Raw genomic sequence first — 14,042 nt, 5'->3', positions numbered from 1 at the left:
TAGATTCCACATATAAGTGAGATAATACAGTGTGTGTCTTTCTCTGACTTATTTCACTTAGCATGATGCTTCAGTGTTCATCTGTGTTGTTGCAAAGAGCAGGATTTCCTTCATTCTCATGGCTGGAAAAATACTCCATTGTATGTATATGTATTGCATCTTCTTTATCCATTTATTCATTGATGGACACTTAGGTTGTTTACATATTTTGGCTATTGTGAATAATGCGGCAATGAACATGGGAGTGTAGATACCTCTTTGATATCCTGTTTTCATTTCTTTTGGATATATACCCAGAAGTGGAATTGCTGTATCATATGGTGGTTGGTTCTATTTTTAGTTTTTTAAGGAACCTCCATACTGTTTACCATAGTGGCTGTACCGATTTACATTCCCACCAACAGTGCAGGAGGGTTTCCTTTTCTCCACATCCTTGCCAACATTTGTTATCTGTTTTCTTTTTGATAAAAGCCATTCTGACAGGTGTGAGGCGATACCTCATTGTGGTTTTGATTTGCATTTCCCTGATGATTAGCGATGTTGAGCATTTTTTCATGTGCCTACTGGTCATCTGTATGTTTTGTTTGGGAAAACGTCTGTTTAGGTCTTCTGCCCATATTTTAATTGGGTTGTTTGGTTTTTTTGATACTGAGTTGTATGAGCTGTTTATATATTTTGGATATTAACTCCTTATCAGTCATATCATTTACAAATATATTCTTCCATTCAGTAGGTTGTCTTTTTGTTTCATCAGTGATTTCCTTTGCTGTGCAAAAGCTTTTAAGTTTAGTTAGATCCCATTTGTTTATTTTTGCTTTTGTTTCCTTTGCCTTAGGAGACAGAACCAAAAAAATATTGCTACGATTTATGTCAAAGAATTTTTGGTCTGTGTTTTCTTCTCGGAGCTTTATTTCAAGTTTTTAAGCCATTTTCAGTTGATTTTTGTGTATGGTGTAAGACAGTGGTCCAGTTTCATTCTTTTGCACATGGTTGCCCAATTTTTCCAATCACCTTTTATTGAAGAGTGTTCTTTCCCCAAGCTTACATTCTTGTGGGGGAAAGTACACAGCAACCAAATAAATAAGTATGTGGTACTATGTGGTGGTACATCAGATCAGAGTAATTGCTTTTGAGAAAAGTAAAGCCAGGAAGGAGGGATGGGAAATGCTTGGCTGTTGCAGTTTTAAATAGGATGGCCAGCTCTATTTAAGTGAGGAGGTAACATTTGAACAAGCTCCTGAAAAAGGGTTTAGTGAGTTTCATTCCTATGGGAAGGAAATAGAACTTGTCCTCAGTAGTATATTTCAACTCTGTTGAACATGTCTCAAAATATTCTGTCTTGCTATTTTAAAATTTAATTGCATCAGCAAACGAATATGTGAAGGAGAGGAGGATGCCATTTCTGAAGGAAAAAGAATAGCCGTAAAAGGGATGGTAGGGAAGTCCCCTTCTTAATTGCTCTGAGGAAGCTGTGCCCAGTGAAGTTGAGGGCCACAGGTGTTTGAGGGCCTTTGCCATCTTGTGACCTCAGTCTACAGAAGTTGTTTCTGACAATCATCAGTTGACAGTAGAATAATAGGTTTTATTTTGACAGCAGAAAATTATTGCATGGTTAAGCTTTAACAAACACTCATAAAGTCTTTTTATCTGGGAAGCTTAAACTTAATTCCTTGCAATGTAGCACTAATGCTTTGTGCTTGTTTGTCTCTCACAGCTTTGTAGAAAGCCAACCTCAGAGAGGCAGACGGGATGGCTAGCTCAGCCCGGGAGCACCTGCTTTTTGTGAGGCGTCGAAATCCCCAGATGCGGTACACACTGAGTCCAGAGAACCTCCAGAGCCTGGCCGCCCAGAGCTCCATGCCCGAGAATATGACTCTACAGCGGGCCAACAGCGACACCGATCTGGTGACTTCTGAGAGCCGCTCCAGCCTGACTGCCAGCATGTATGAGTACACGCTGGGGCAAGCCCAGAACCTCATCATCTTCTGGGACATTAAAGAGGAGGTGGACCCCAGTGATTGGATTGGACTTTATCACATAGGTGAGTCAAATGAACTGGACTTGCTTGTGACTTGAGCATACATTTCACTCTGACCTTATACTATTCTGTGTTTTCTCCTGGGAAGAAATTCACACACATAATTTAAAGCAGCCAGATCCTAGAAACTTTTTCTTCTTCTTTGGGGCAGGGGGCAGTCAACAATTATAAATACCTTTTGCTGATGCGAATACTGTGGTTATATCTCTACCTTAATTAAATGTCAGTACCTGCAGTATTTTCTTTTTAAAACTTCACTTTGCCCTTGATCAATAACCGCATTTTGGAAAGAGGTGGCTATTAACATTTACTAGTATTTTTAAACCGATGAAAAGGATGTTTAGATTTAGATAAATGATATGAAAAAATGTGCTGTTTCAGAAGGTTGAATTACATTAAGAACAACTTGTAGTCTAGAGTATCTTTTTATTTCAAAATTCCTTGATGTGTCCTAGATCAATTAGGTAAAGAAAGTGTCATATTCTCCTAACAAATGACCTAGAAATAGGTTACTATTTGTTTTAATAAAAGTGTCCTAGCTCTGTTTAGCTGATTTGCATCTGTTATTCATAGGTGAGTGCACGATGAATAGCACATCCCAGAAAATATAAGTATTTACTTTAACTGAAAGCAAAAATCAAAACCTACTAACCAGTCATAAAGAAAATCTAAATCAACTCTGATAATAAAATCCAGCATTCCCCAAAGCTGGAGAACATTTTCACTGAATGAAGAGAATTCTTTTAAAAATTTAACAACAACAGATATTTTATCAGAAGGACATTGTTGCTTTCAATGTATACTATAAGTCAGGTGACTTTCTTTCTTACTTTCTTTCTTTTTTTTTTTTATTTTAGTGACTAGATTGGTTGCCGGGGGCAGACTGGTTTATGCAGTGCTTCTCCGCCAGGGACGATTTTGCCCACTTCCTCTAGAGCAGCGGTCCCCAACCTTTTTGGCACCAGGGACCGGTTTTGTGGAAGACAGGTTTTCCATGGATGGGGGTGAGGGGGTGGTGTGTAGGGGTGTTGGGGGAGTGGATCCAGCAGTAATACGAGCTATGGGGGGGATGGTTCAGGCTGTAATGCAAACGATGGGAAGCGGCAGATGAAGCTTTGCTCGCTTGTCCACTGGTCACCTTCTGCTCTGTGGCCCGGTTCCTAACAGGCCGTGGACCAGCACCCGTCCATGGCGTGGGGGTTGGGGACCCCTGCTCTATGGGACATTGGGCAATGTTTGGTGACATTTTTGGTTGGCACAAGTGGGTAGGGGAATGGGAGGTCAGTGATGCTGCTAAATATCCTGTAATGCACAGGACAGCCTCTCCCAACAAAGAATTATCTATCCCCACATGTCAGCAATGCCAGCGTTGGGAAAGCAACAATGTCTTTCTGATAAAATACCTGTTGTTGCTGAAATTTTATTAAAATGTTAAACCCATTGTGCTTTATGTTTCTCTGGACAGAGAATTTTATATTGACTAAAATAAAATTGATTTGTATTTACTTATATAGTTTTTAATGTTTAATCATGCTAGGTAGTGAGAAATGGAAACAAAAAAATTCAGTGAATTTTTATCTTTCTATTTCCTCTTATCACAAAAAAAGGGAGGAAAAGTCTTCAGAGTTCATCATTTTCCTCAGGTGTGTTTAAATGTACATTCAAAGTGAGGAAGATTCATGATTTTAAAATTACATTTTTATATCTGATCTCTATTATGATCACAAAAGAATCTTACAGTTTTGATGTGACTTTAGAAGTAACTCTTGGTTTTGGTGTAATTTCACCCTTTTGGATTTCATAAAACTTTTTTCTTTTCTCATAATTTTTTGCCTTTTTTCTCATTTGAGATTTTGTAATGCTTGCTAGGAGGCTACAAATAGAATACTGTGTTTTCTTAAATGATTCTTATGTGATATTTCTTTAGGACATAATCAATTTTATTTTCTTACATAGGATGGTTTCTTTTTTGTGTGTGAATAACTTAATCTGTAAGGTGCTAGAATCACTTATGACAATGACTCCTATTACTTCATACTTTTTTCCCTAACTTTCTTTCTGTTTCTTTACCTCACTTGTTTTATTTCCCTGTCTGTATTTAATTGTGAAGGAACTAAGGGATCCAAAACCAAGTTTTTCTTATTCCCAAGTGACCAAAGTCACAAAATCTTGGTGTTCTTATATTTCACTTTCTAGAGAATAGGCCAGAGTTCTAAATCTGGAATTAGTCCAAAGATATAGCTAGGAAAATAGAATTAGGAAATAAATCTCTTTTGAAAAATGCTATTCTTCTTTAGTTTATTTCAAGCTGTTTCTGTACCTTTCTTAAGTATCCTCATTGTATTTTTGCTTCCCTATGTGAAATGTGTTTCTTTTTTTCCCTTTTGGCTACTTTCAACATTTTTTTCTTTATTTTGGTTTTCAGCAGTTTGTCTATTATGTACCTAGGTGTGATTTTCTTTTTATTTATCCTGGTTGGGATTCTTTGAGTTTTTTAAGTAAATGTTTTTAATGGAAACTGAAAATTTTGGCCGTTATATTTTCAGATATTTTTTCTATCTATTTTCACTTTCTTCTTGTTTTTCTGAGACTTCAGTTACACATTTGTTACATCATTTCATATTGTTCTACAAGATCCTGAGGCTCTGGTTAATTGTTCTTTAATCTCTTTGGTATTCAAATTCAACCATTTCTACTTACCTATCTTCAAGTTCACTAACTTTTTCTTTTTTTATCTTCATTCTCCTGTCAGGCCCATCCAATGGATTTTAAAATTTCAGTTATTTGACTTTTCATTGATAGAATATGGATTTCTCTTTTTATAGTTTTAATTACTCTTATGAGAGTCCCTATGTCTTAAGTCTGTCAGACCATATCTTTGTTCAGGTCTTTGAATTGATTTGAATACAGCTGCTTTAAATTCTCTGCTAAATCCAATATCTGTGGGGGTCATCTAAGGGTCCGTTTTTATTGTCTGTTTTTCTCTTGACCATGAGTCCCATTTTCCTGTTTCTTTGTGTATTCAGCAATTTTTTACTTTACACTGGACATTGAGGATTCTGTATTGTAGAAATCCTGAGTTCTGTGGCATACTTTTTATTTTAATGTTAATTTTTATTCTAGTTGGCAGATTTATTTCCTTGAGCTTACTACGTATGATTTAACACTTGGTTAGAATGGATCTGTGGAAAGCCCAGTGTAGTTATGCAGCACTTCTAGCTTGATGGCATTCAGCCTTCAAGTTTGGTCTCCTCTATGGACTTTGTTAGGGCTTGGTTTGGGGCTTTGTTAGAGTAGGTCTACTAGGCTTTACTCTAGGACTTTGTGCTTATTCCTAAGTAGTGGCATTTCTGATGTCTTAGCTGCATGCCTGGAATGTTAACCATTCTCTCTGGCTCAGCTGTAACTCCAGTGTTCTCCAGCACTGCTTGACTTCTTTAACTCCACTACACTCTCAGTCCTGTAGCAGCTGCTCTCTGGAAAGAAGCCTTGGTAGTCTTGCCTTGCACATGTGCAGCCAAGACCTTAGCCAGGGGCTTATGGGGGATCCCCATGTGGACTTCTGGCCTTCATCCCCCCCATAGCTCTTTCCTTTCCAGTGCCTTGCCTGGAGATTCTAGCCACTTCAGTTGACTCAAACTCTGATTGCTGCCTCCTTAGCTCATCAGAACTGCCAGGAAATTGTCCCCCAGCTGAGATCTGGGTGGTCATGGAGTCAACTTATAAGTTTCCCTTCACTTTGGGATTTTAATCTATTGTGCAGTGTCAGAAAACCACTGCCTTCTAGTTTTACAGTTGCTTCATTAGGAAGGCAAGTCTGGAACTAATTACTGCAATATGGCCTGAAGCAGAAATTTCCCCCCTGCTTTTGATTTAGGGTAGACAGTAAGAGGTTCCACTTAATTTCCGCATCTAGCCATTTCCAGAGAATTCTGAATAAATAATAAATGATAGTTTGAGTCCCATATGTTTGTCTCCTTCTTAGTGTATTTTCTAATAGTTTTAGATCCCTAGCATGGAAAAGGTGTGAGGAATTGGCACCCTCAGACCTCTTAAGGGGATGGGATGAACACAGAGACTAGAATTCAGGAATAAAAGTATCATGTAGGTGGAATGAGGTATGTGGTATTTTCAGGCATACTGTTGGTTTTAACAGGTCTTCCACAGTTAATGGCTTTAAAAGGCACAGGTCCTAACATCTAGAACATTAAGGATGGTTCATTTATGTAGTTGCAGAACCACAGCTGTGTTTAAAAGAAAGATTGGCTATCTGGGACCTCAAAGTGAGTGACAGAGACCTTGGTTTAAGCAGAGATATCCATTTCTTTCCTGGGGCTAGGATGGACTGTTCTGACCTCTGGACTGGAGACAGCCTCACTTCTGTGGGGACTTTGCCGTCCCACGTAGTGAGGGACGGGTGACAGCACTGTGGTCTTTAGCTGGCAGCCATCTCCTGATCCCTTCTTCCTTATGGGGTCAGGGGATGGGCAGCAAGCCCTTGATCTCAGGGCAGGCAGGCCCTCTCCAGACTCAGGAAGGGTCTAAACTGATGTGGTAGTCCAACTAGTGAGTAGTCAAGGAGTACACATGTGACCCAGTTCTGGCCAGTGATATGTAAGGGAAAGACTTTGGGGAAACTTCCTTTTCTAATGAAAAACCAGAGCCTCATGAAGAGAGTCTTTAAACCTCCCTTTCTCTTGTACTTGGGACTCTGGTGAAAGGATGTGATATCTTGAGTTGTGGCATCCATGTAGCAACCATAAGTTATCAGTCAAGAAAATTAAGAGCCAAGAATTACAGAGAAGAAAGAAAGAGCTTGGACTGGAACTCCATAGTTCTTGCTATATATGAAAAAAAATCTTCACCTCTGTTTAAGTCATCATTAGTGAGGCTTTCTTGTACCAACAGTTATTCCTAACTGAGTCACTGGGGTGGCTGTTATGATGAGAAAGGGGAAAGGAGGAACACAACTGCTTTTAAAGGCAGGATGAAGAGTGAGTGGGCTACTTCCATAGTTACTGCTTCAGGGTGAGGGCTTGAGCTGCTTTAATATAGGTAAAAACCACTCAGTTGTTTTTAAAAGAAGTAACAAATAATTGACATAAAAATTTTGAAAACTGTAACTCCAAGCCATGCAGAAATTTTCAAGAGTTTAATAGAATCAGTGACGTGATGGGAAGAATCTTTCAAATGAGCAGTTAGTAATTTGAAAATGTACAAAACAATTTTCTTGGGCCCTATGAAGGGAAGATAGGTGAGATGATGCATTTGGAGAAGACCTGAAAGAAAATAGGAAATGCAGGGCAAAGATGGGGAAAAGAATGTTGGGGTCCAAGTTATGTCCTAAATTTAAGGCTGTTATGACTAAAGAGGAATATGCATAATAAGTTCTCTCTCAGGCTGTGTGAAATAGGTTTCGTAGAAGCACATATAGCAGGAATAGCTTCAGGTTTCTATACCTCTTAGTAGGAAGCAGCCATTCCTCTTCAGCTGTGTCCTGAGAAGCTGGACTGTTTCCTAGCAATGTCTAGTTTTATTTGTGGAACTGAGAGATGGTCTCTATAGAAATAAGTCCCAAAGGGGAAGGATTTGGGTGGAACACAGGACTGGCGAGGTGTGGCTTATTGGCACACTCCGCATTTTGATCATATTTCTCTTGGCTTACATTTTCTTCCTACCTAGAAGTGTGATTTGTTTTTGTTTAGCTGATTGCTAATAACGTTTTGCACTATACAGCTTGTTCCAGATGACTTTTAGCACTACTAATCTGGAGGGAAAACATATCCTTCTGGATCAGAAACATAAATCTTTCTTTAGGCAGTTTAGGCAATGTAGAGATCCTATTGGGAATATAAAGAAAAAAAGTTGAAAATATCAAAACACCATTTGGGGAAACTTTGAGTGTGAACATGGTTCTTAAAGCAGAAGCTAATTATATTTTCTCCTTCCAGAAAGTCTCATATACACCCTGAGATTTCCAGAGATGATCACAATGTACCTATAGCCCCAAATCTCCAAATTACAACAATTAATGCCTTGCAGATGGTTTCCAGAAATCACTAGATTTATAATTTAGTGTTGGTATCTAAAATTAGAATCGACCCCTCACAAATTTAATAGTGCTACTCATTGCTTCCTCCTAAGCTCTCTAAATAAAAAGAACCAAATGCTTATCTTGTGCAAGAACACTTAGGGTACTCAACACAAACAGCTTTCCAAGAAAAATCAAGTGGACACTTTTTAAAGTGGAGGCAGAAAATATTAAATTTGTTTCAGACTCACTATCTAATTCCCCTTAACCTTTAATCTTGTGCTTATTTTTCTGGCTGTTCAAAAGAGAAACACTTCAGGAAGTTTAATTTGCCATTTCTTATGTGCAGGCAACTTCAGGTACCTGAAAAGAACTAGGAAAATGCACACTATGAAAATTAGAAGTTTACACTGTGCTGTACACCTGTGCTTCTTACAGTGCTGGTCTCTGAACTGTTTGTTACTGATCTGTAACTCAATAAGAAACATTCTCCAGAATGTAAATCAGTGTAACAGCTTCCTTCATTGAGAAAATCTTGCTATTAAAAAATCATCTAAACTAAATAAAGTGCTTATTGATTTAGGTATTTCATATTCTGGATCAAGGTTCTTATCTTGTCATAGACCGGTAACAGATAAATAATTTACCAGCATTGTCTGGACCATCCTTTGAGTATACCTCTCAGTTCTGTGCGTTGATTGTATCTTCAGAGATAGATGGCAGAACAATTGTACTTTGACCCTGTCTTTAAAAAATCCTGGCTTTTGTATTATGACATTTTTCATATTTCTTTGCATTTGGATGGTAAAATAAAGTTGCAGTAGTTATCCAGGGCATTGGGATCATGTATTTTTGAGCTCCAAATTCAAGCTGATGTTTTATAGATAAAAAACTAAGGTCCAGAATGGTGATACCATACAGTTACTTGGAGTCAATCAAGGCTGGGACTTAAGAGTCCTGTGTCCCAGTCTTCATGTTTTCCCCTCTGTGTTGAAAAATATAGTCCAGTGTTTTTCAACCTTTAGTTATTTTCTCAGCACTTTCTTGGTTTTTGCAATATTGGGATTATCACTTGTGCTATTAATCTTTTCTTTAAACCATCTGATTAAAAGAAAGCAAAGTGGTTATGTACCCTGACCTTGTTCTAAGCAGTAAGGTCTGGGAAAGGCTTGCTGTGTTAGCTATGTTTCTTCCTAACATACATTAACAGTTAGTAATAACTGTGTCTGTGGGCCACCCAGGATTGTCACACGCAGCACACTTTGAGAAATTCTGAGGTTATCAGTGATTAAGAGCACAGGCTCTAGAGTCAGACAGACTAGTAAATTCAGATCTACTTACTAGCTTGGGAGAATTATGTAATCTTTTTAAACCTCAGGTTTCTCATCTTAAAAAAAAAAAAAGACTAAGGAAAGTGCCAGTATCATGAGAATTAAATGAGATAATGCATGCAGTGCTCTTAGCAAGGTACCTGGGCTCATTGTAAGGGCCTGCTGATTGTAAACTATAATCGTTATGTTGGCTTCTGTTAATAATAATGAAATCATCTCCTTGGTAGTCTAAAGCAGCAGCACGAATTTACCCACTGAGTGAGTCCATAAGAAGGGATTTCCAGATTAAAGTGACATACTGGCTTACTTCTGCTTACACAAAACAAAATCCATTCTTTTGAAATTGAGCTCTAGGAATTATACAAAGCACTTAAAATATGAATGCTAAATAATGCAGTGTTCTAAGTTGAGTATTATGTAGGTTCTAAACCAGCGTGCTTTCCAAGGTGATAGGAAAGCTGCAGTTTAATCTGAAATTCAGTCAAATGGAACAAATAATTTATGTATTAGGTATTTAGTTTCCAGAACAGCTGTCAAAAACAGTTAAGAGTATTTGTTCTTAAACTCTTTTTTGGGGTATTTTTACATGATTACTGCCAAAGAAGTGTTGTTTTAGCTCATGTCTTTAAATTTAAAAAAATTCTCTTATAAAATAATAGCTTTGGAAATGAAATTATTTTTTGGAACAACTTAACTGTAAATTACTTTTTGTTACCTTGTTGTATTAGGATAGGTCAGATTATGCTACAGTAATTAACTACTCCTGAATCCTTAGTGGCTTAACAGACAAAAGATGATTTATTACTAATGCTATGTATCCAACATGGGGGCTTGCTTTGTACTGTCTTTTAGGGACTCAGGCTTACCACCTCTTGATTTTTGCCATACTGGATTATTAAAGTCTCAACCATCTTGTCATTACACCATCTGGAACATAGGGCCTCTTTGGGCAGCTGTCAAGGGACGAGAGAGCTGGAGACTTTTATACCAGCTCTTAAATGCTTTGTCCCCAAAGTGACGCATTTCATTTCTGCTCAGAGTCCGTCGTTCAGCACTAGTCTCATGATCTGCCTAACTGCATGGGGACTGGGAAATGGGGAGAAGCCCTTGGCTATTTGGTGAGCAGTCAATATCTCTGCCATTATAGATGTGTCTTGCTAACAACATGTCTGGTCTTCCATAGTCGCTGCAAGAATAGATGCTGGAGGTTAGAAAGTGTCATACTTTGGGATATACTTTGCAAGGTGTTCAGAAGACTGAATGAGAGGACACATCTAGGGCAGGACCAAGGATAATACCCAACATTATGGATGCACAATAGCAGTTACTGGAATCTGAATTCACAGCATTGCTTTGGTGTCTCAGATGATCGTGGACCTTCCTTTATTATGCGTGTTGAAGATTTGGTTCACAGAGAAGTCCGTGAGTTCAAAATGGTAATGGAACACTTCCATGGACATGACATAGGTTTCAAAAAATTGTATAGCTCAGTGTACTGAAGACACTTTAGTATATTTTATCCCCTAACATACTGGTTGAAAGCAATACTTGAAATAGGTATTCTTCTCTCCATATAGTGACATGGTTTTTATTTTCTATCCAGTTATTCTTTAAATACTACTTGATTTTTCCCCCCATGCTGATTTGTGTCACTTTTCCCTAAAGGAGGCTTATGTAGGTGCCATAATTATTAAACGTTAAATAATTGTAAATATTTTGTGAAAATACCATTGGCCTGAGGTTTACAAATGTTTCATTCTGATATAACCCATTACTAAATACAAAATAATCCTTACCACACATGCTAATTTTGTAATGTTTGTTTTACTTGGCTTTTCATAACTTTCCTAAGGACTAAATAGTGGGCACACCAATAAAGAAAGAACATTTATAATGCCATCTTTTTATCCTGATACCTCTCTTAAAGTCAGTTTGTCTGTTATCAGTTGCCCTATCAGCTTCTTTTTGGTTAGTTTTTGCTTGATGTATGTTTTCCCACCAATTTACTTTCAGCCATTCTTTGACTGCTTCAGATATACCTGCTGTAAATCATCTATAGCTTTATGATTTTTATCCAATCTGTGTGATCATCTTTTAAAATTGGTGCATTTAGTGTTTTTACATTTGGTATTATTTTTTCATATATTTAGATTTATTTCCACATCTTATTTTGTTTTCTATATATTTCTATATATTGCCTGCTTTTTTTTCCTTCTACTTTTATGTCTTCAGTTGAAATGATAAGTTTTCTTAACTCACCACTACCTCCCACTTTCTTCTTCAGTCTGTTTGCTTGGCAGTTGAACATTCTAGTTCTAGTGGTCATCCTTAAAATATATGTCATGTATAATTAACAAAGGTTTTAATGAATCAGTATATTTAAGCACCTCTCAAACTGTACAAGGATCTTAGGAGAGATTCACTACAATCACTTCCCTCCCCATCTTCTTTTTTATTGTTGACATTTAATTCCATCCTGTTTTAAACCCTTTCTTCCATATTGTCATTATTATTATTGTGGTTTTTTCATAGACAGGAATTGTTCTGGTTATATATTTTGCATAACAAACCACCACAAAACTTAGTGGCTTAAAGCAGCAATTTATTGAGTAGATAATTTAAGGATGAAAAGAAAAGACTTCTGAATCAGCAACACTAGAGTACATGGGGTTTGACTTTCTTGCAAAACACACACACACACACACACACACACACACACCACCCCCGAAGTTGCATTCTAAAATAAATGGAAGCAAGTAGGAGGAGTTTAAATTTTAATTTCAAACCCTTGTTGATTTACCAAATCAAATAATTCTTTTTTCTGGTTAATGTAGGTAATGATAAAAGATGTCAGGTATGTCTGAAATCTTCTCTTCATTTTCTCCAGGGAGTTTTCCCCTTTATGGGCTCTCACACGGTCTCTAGTTCATTTTGTACCATTTGTTTGTATCTTTAGTTTAAACCAGCCTTATGCTGGCAGTCTTTGAGGTATAGTAGAGCTGTGATAACTATGAAAGTCATTATATTAATTTCCATCAGTTGTTTCCTACAATCTGAATGACATTGTTGGATTTTTGAATAACTACAGACTCACTTCACTTCATATGGACTTCAGAGAAACTGTATAGAACAACTCAGATCTTCAGTCTGTTTTAAGTTGTGAGTGCCAGAGTGCTGTAACACAGTTTTAATGGTGACATTAAGGAATTCTTCCTCTAAGTTCTTGTAGTTCTACCTTCTGTGTGTATTTTTTATTTCAACTGTAAATTGCAAACTCTCAATGTATGCATGCTCATTGAGAAAAACTGATTTATATTTGTATTTTTTATTTCAGTTATGAATTGCAAACTCCTAGTGTATATCTCCTCATTGAGAAAACCTGATTTTTTCTTTTCTTACATCAAAATTTATAAAACAACAAGTAAATACGATAGATGGTCATATTTGCTCAATTTACTGTAGTTCATAAAATCATTATGAGAACCACGCTAATGCCTTAATTACAAACAAACTTGAACTGAGTCAAGTCTCGTGGATCCATCAACTCAGCATCAGGAACAGTGTAGATAAGAGGATGGTTTTGTTTTTAGGATGGTTTTGTTTTTATTTTTTTATTTTATTTATTTATTTTTTGTGTGTGTGGTATGCGGGCCTCCCTCTGCCGTGGCCTCTCCCGTTGCGTAGCACAGGCTCCGGACGCGCAGGCTCAGCGGCCACGGCCCACGGGCCCAGCCGCTCCGCGGCACGCGGGATCCTCCCAGACCGGGGCGCGAACCCGGCTCCCCTGCATCGTCAGGCGGATGCGCAACCACTGTGCCACCAGGGAAGCCCAAGAGGATGGTTTTGGAATGGGGGTGTGAGACACATGGATTTAGATTCTGACTCTGTCACTTAGTTGGTGCTTGGGAGTTTTTTAACCATTCTGAGCCTCTTTCTTCATATACAAAGTGGAACAATACCAACTTTACACAATTGCAAGGAAGATGGAACAAGATAACACTTGTGATATGTATACAAGGGTAATTGTTTCGTAGGAGGTAGCTGCCACACCAACTTCAAACATTTGTTGAGAGCCTCCTATTTGTCTGCCACTAGGCAATAAGATACAACATGGATCAGCTCAGAGTTTAGTGGGGTGCATGATGCAGTGTGTTCAGAACAACATTACGGAGGCCATGAGAGCATGGAGGGGGAACAGTTTAATGCTTGAGATGGATTGGGGGATGGGAAGGGTATAGAACGGGCTTCACCAAGAAGGTAAAAGAGTCATTCTAGGAGGCGGGAATTGCACATGCAGATGCAGTCTTTCCCATGAAGGGCTTCATGTGCTATGCTTGAAGGTTGTGCCTCTGTCCCCATCTCCTTTCTTCCTGGCTGACTTCTGTGTATCCTTCTAGAGAGGATTCAGAAGCCACCCACTCTGTCATGCTCCCCCCCCATCTCTTTCAGCAATCAGTCCGTTTTCCTGCTCCCTTAGAAACTTTTTCGCATCACTGTTTCAGTGCTGATTGCACTGTGTTGTAATTTATCTTCTTCCACATTTGTCTCTTCAGTTGCACTCTTAACTCTTTAACTGTGTCCTGTTCATGTTGTGTCCTGAGCAGCTTTCAGTGCCACATTATTCATGCAGATCAGTTAATTT

At 38.1% G+C, this 14,042-nt stretch overlaps 1 protein-coding gene across 7 annotated transcripts in view; it reads left to right on the top strand.

Annotated features, from left to right (window-relative positions):
• Nucleotides 1-14,042, top strand: part of HECW2 (HECT, C2 and WW domain containing E3 ubiquitin protein ligase 2) — a 410,406-nt gene that overhangs the window by 154,883 nt on the left and 241,481 nt on the right. For 4 of the 7 annotated variants that reach the window (XM_055089204.1, XM_028480351.2, XM_024115624.2 and 1 more), the window contains one exon: nucleotides 1,715-2,041. In XM_055089204.1, coding sequence (XP_054945179.1) covers nucleotides 1,750-2,041 — 292 coding nt within the window. In that variant the 5' untranslated portion in view covers nucleotides 1,715-1,749. Of the gene's footprint in view, nucleotides 1-1,714; nucleotides 2,042-14,042 lie in introns of those variants that run through there. The other 3 variants (XM_024115625.2, XM_024115626.2, XM_024115628.3) reach the window with 2 other exon arrangements.

This window comes from Physeter macrocephalus, chromosome 2 (assembly GCF_002837175.3).
Source record: "Physeter macrocephalus isolate SW-GA chromosome 2, ASM283717v5, whole genome shotgun sequence".
In the NCBI taxonomy this organism is placed as follows: domain Eukaryota; kingdom Metazoa; phylum Chordata; class Mammalia; order Artiodactyla; family Physeteridae; genus Physeter; species Physeter macrocephalus.
This window is presented reverse-complemented; position numbering and strand designations above follow the sequence as displayed.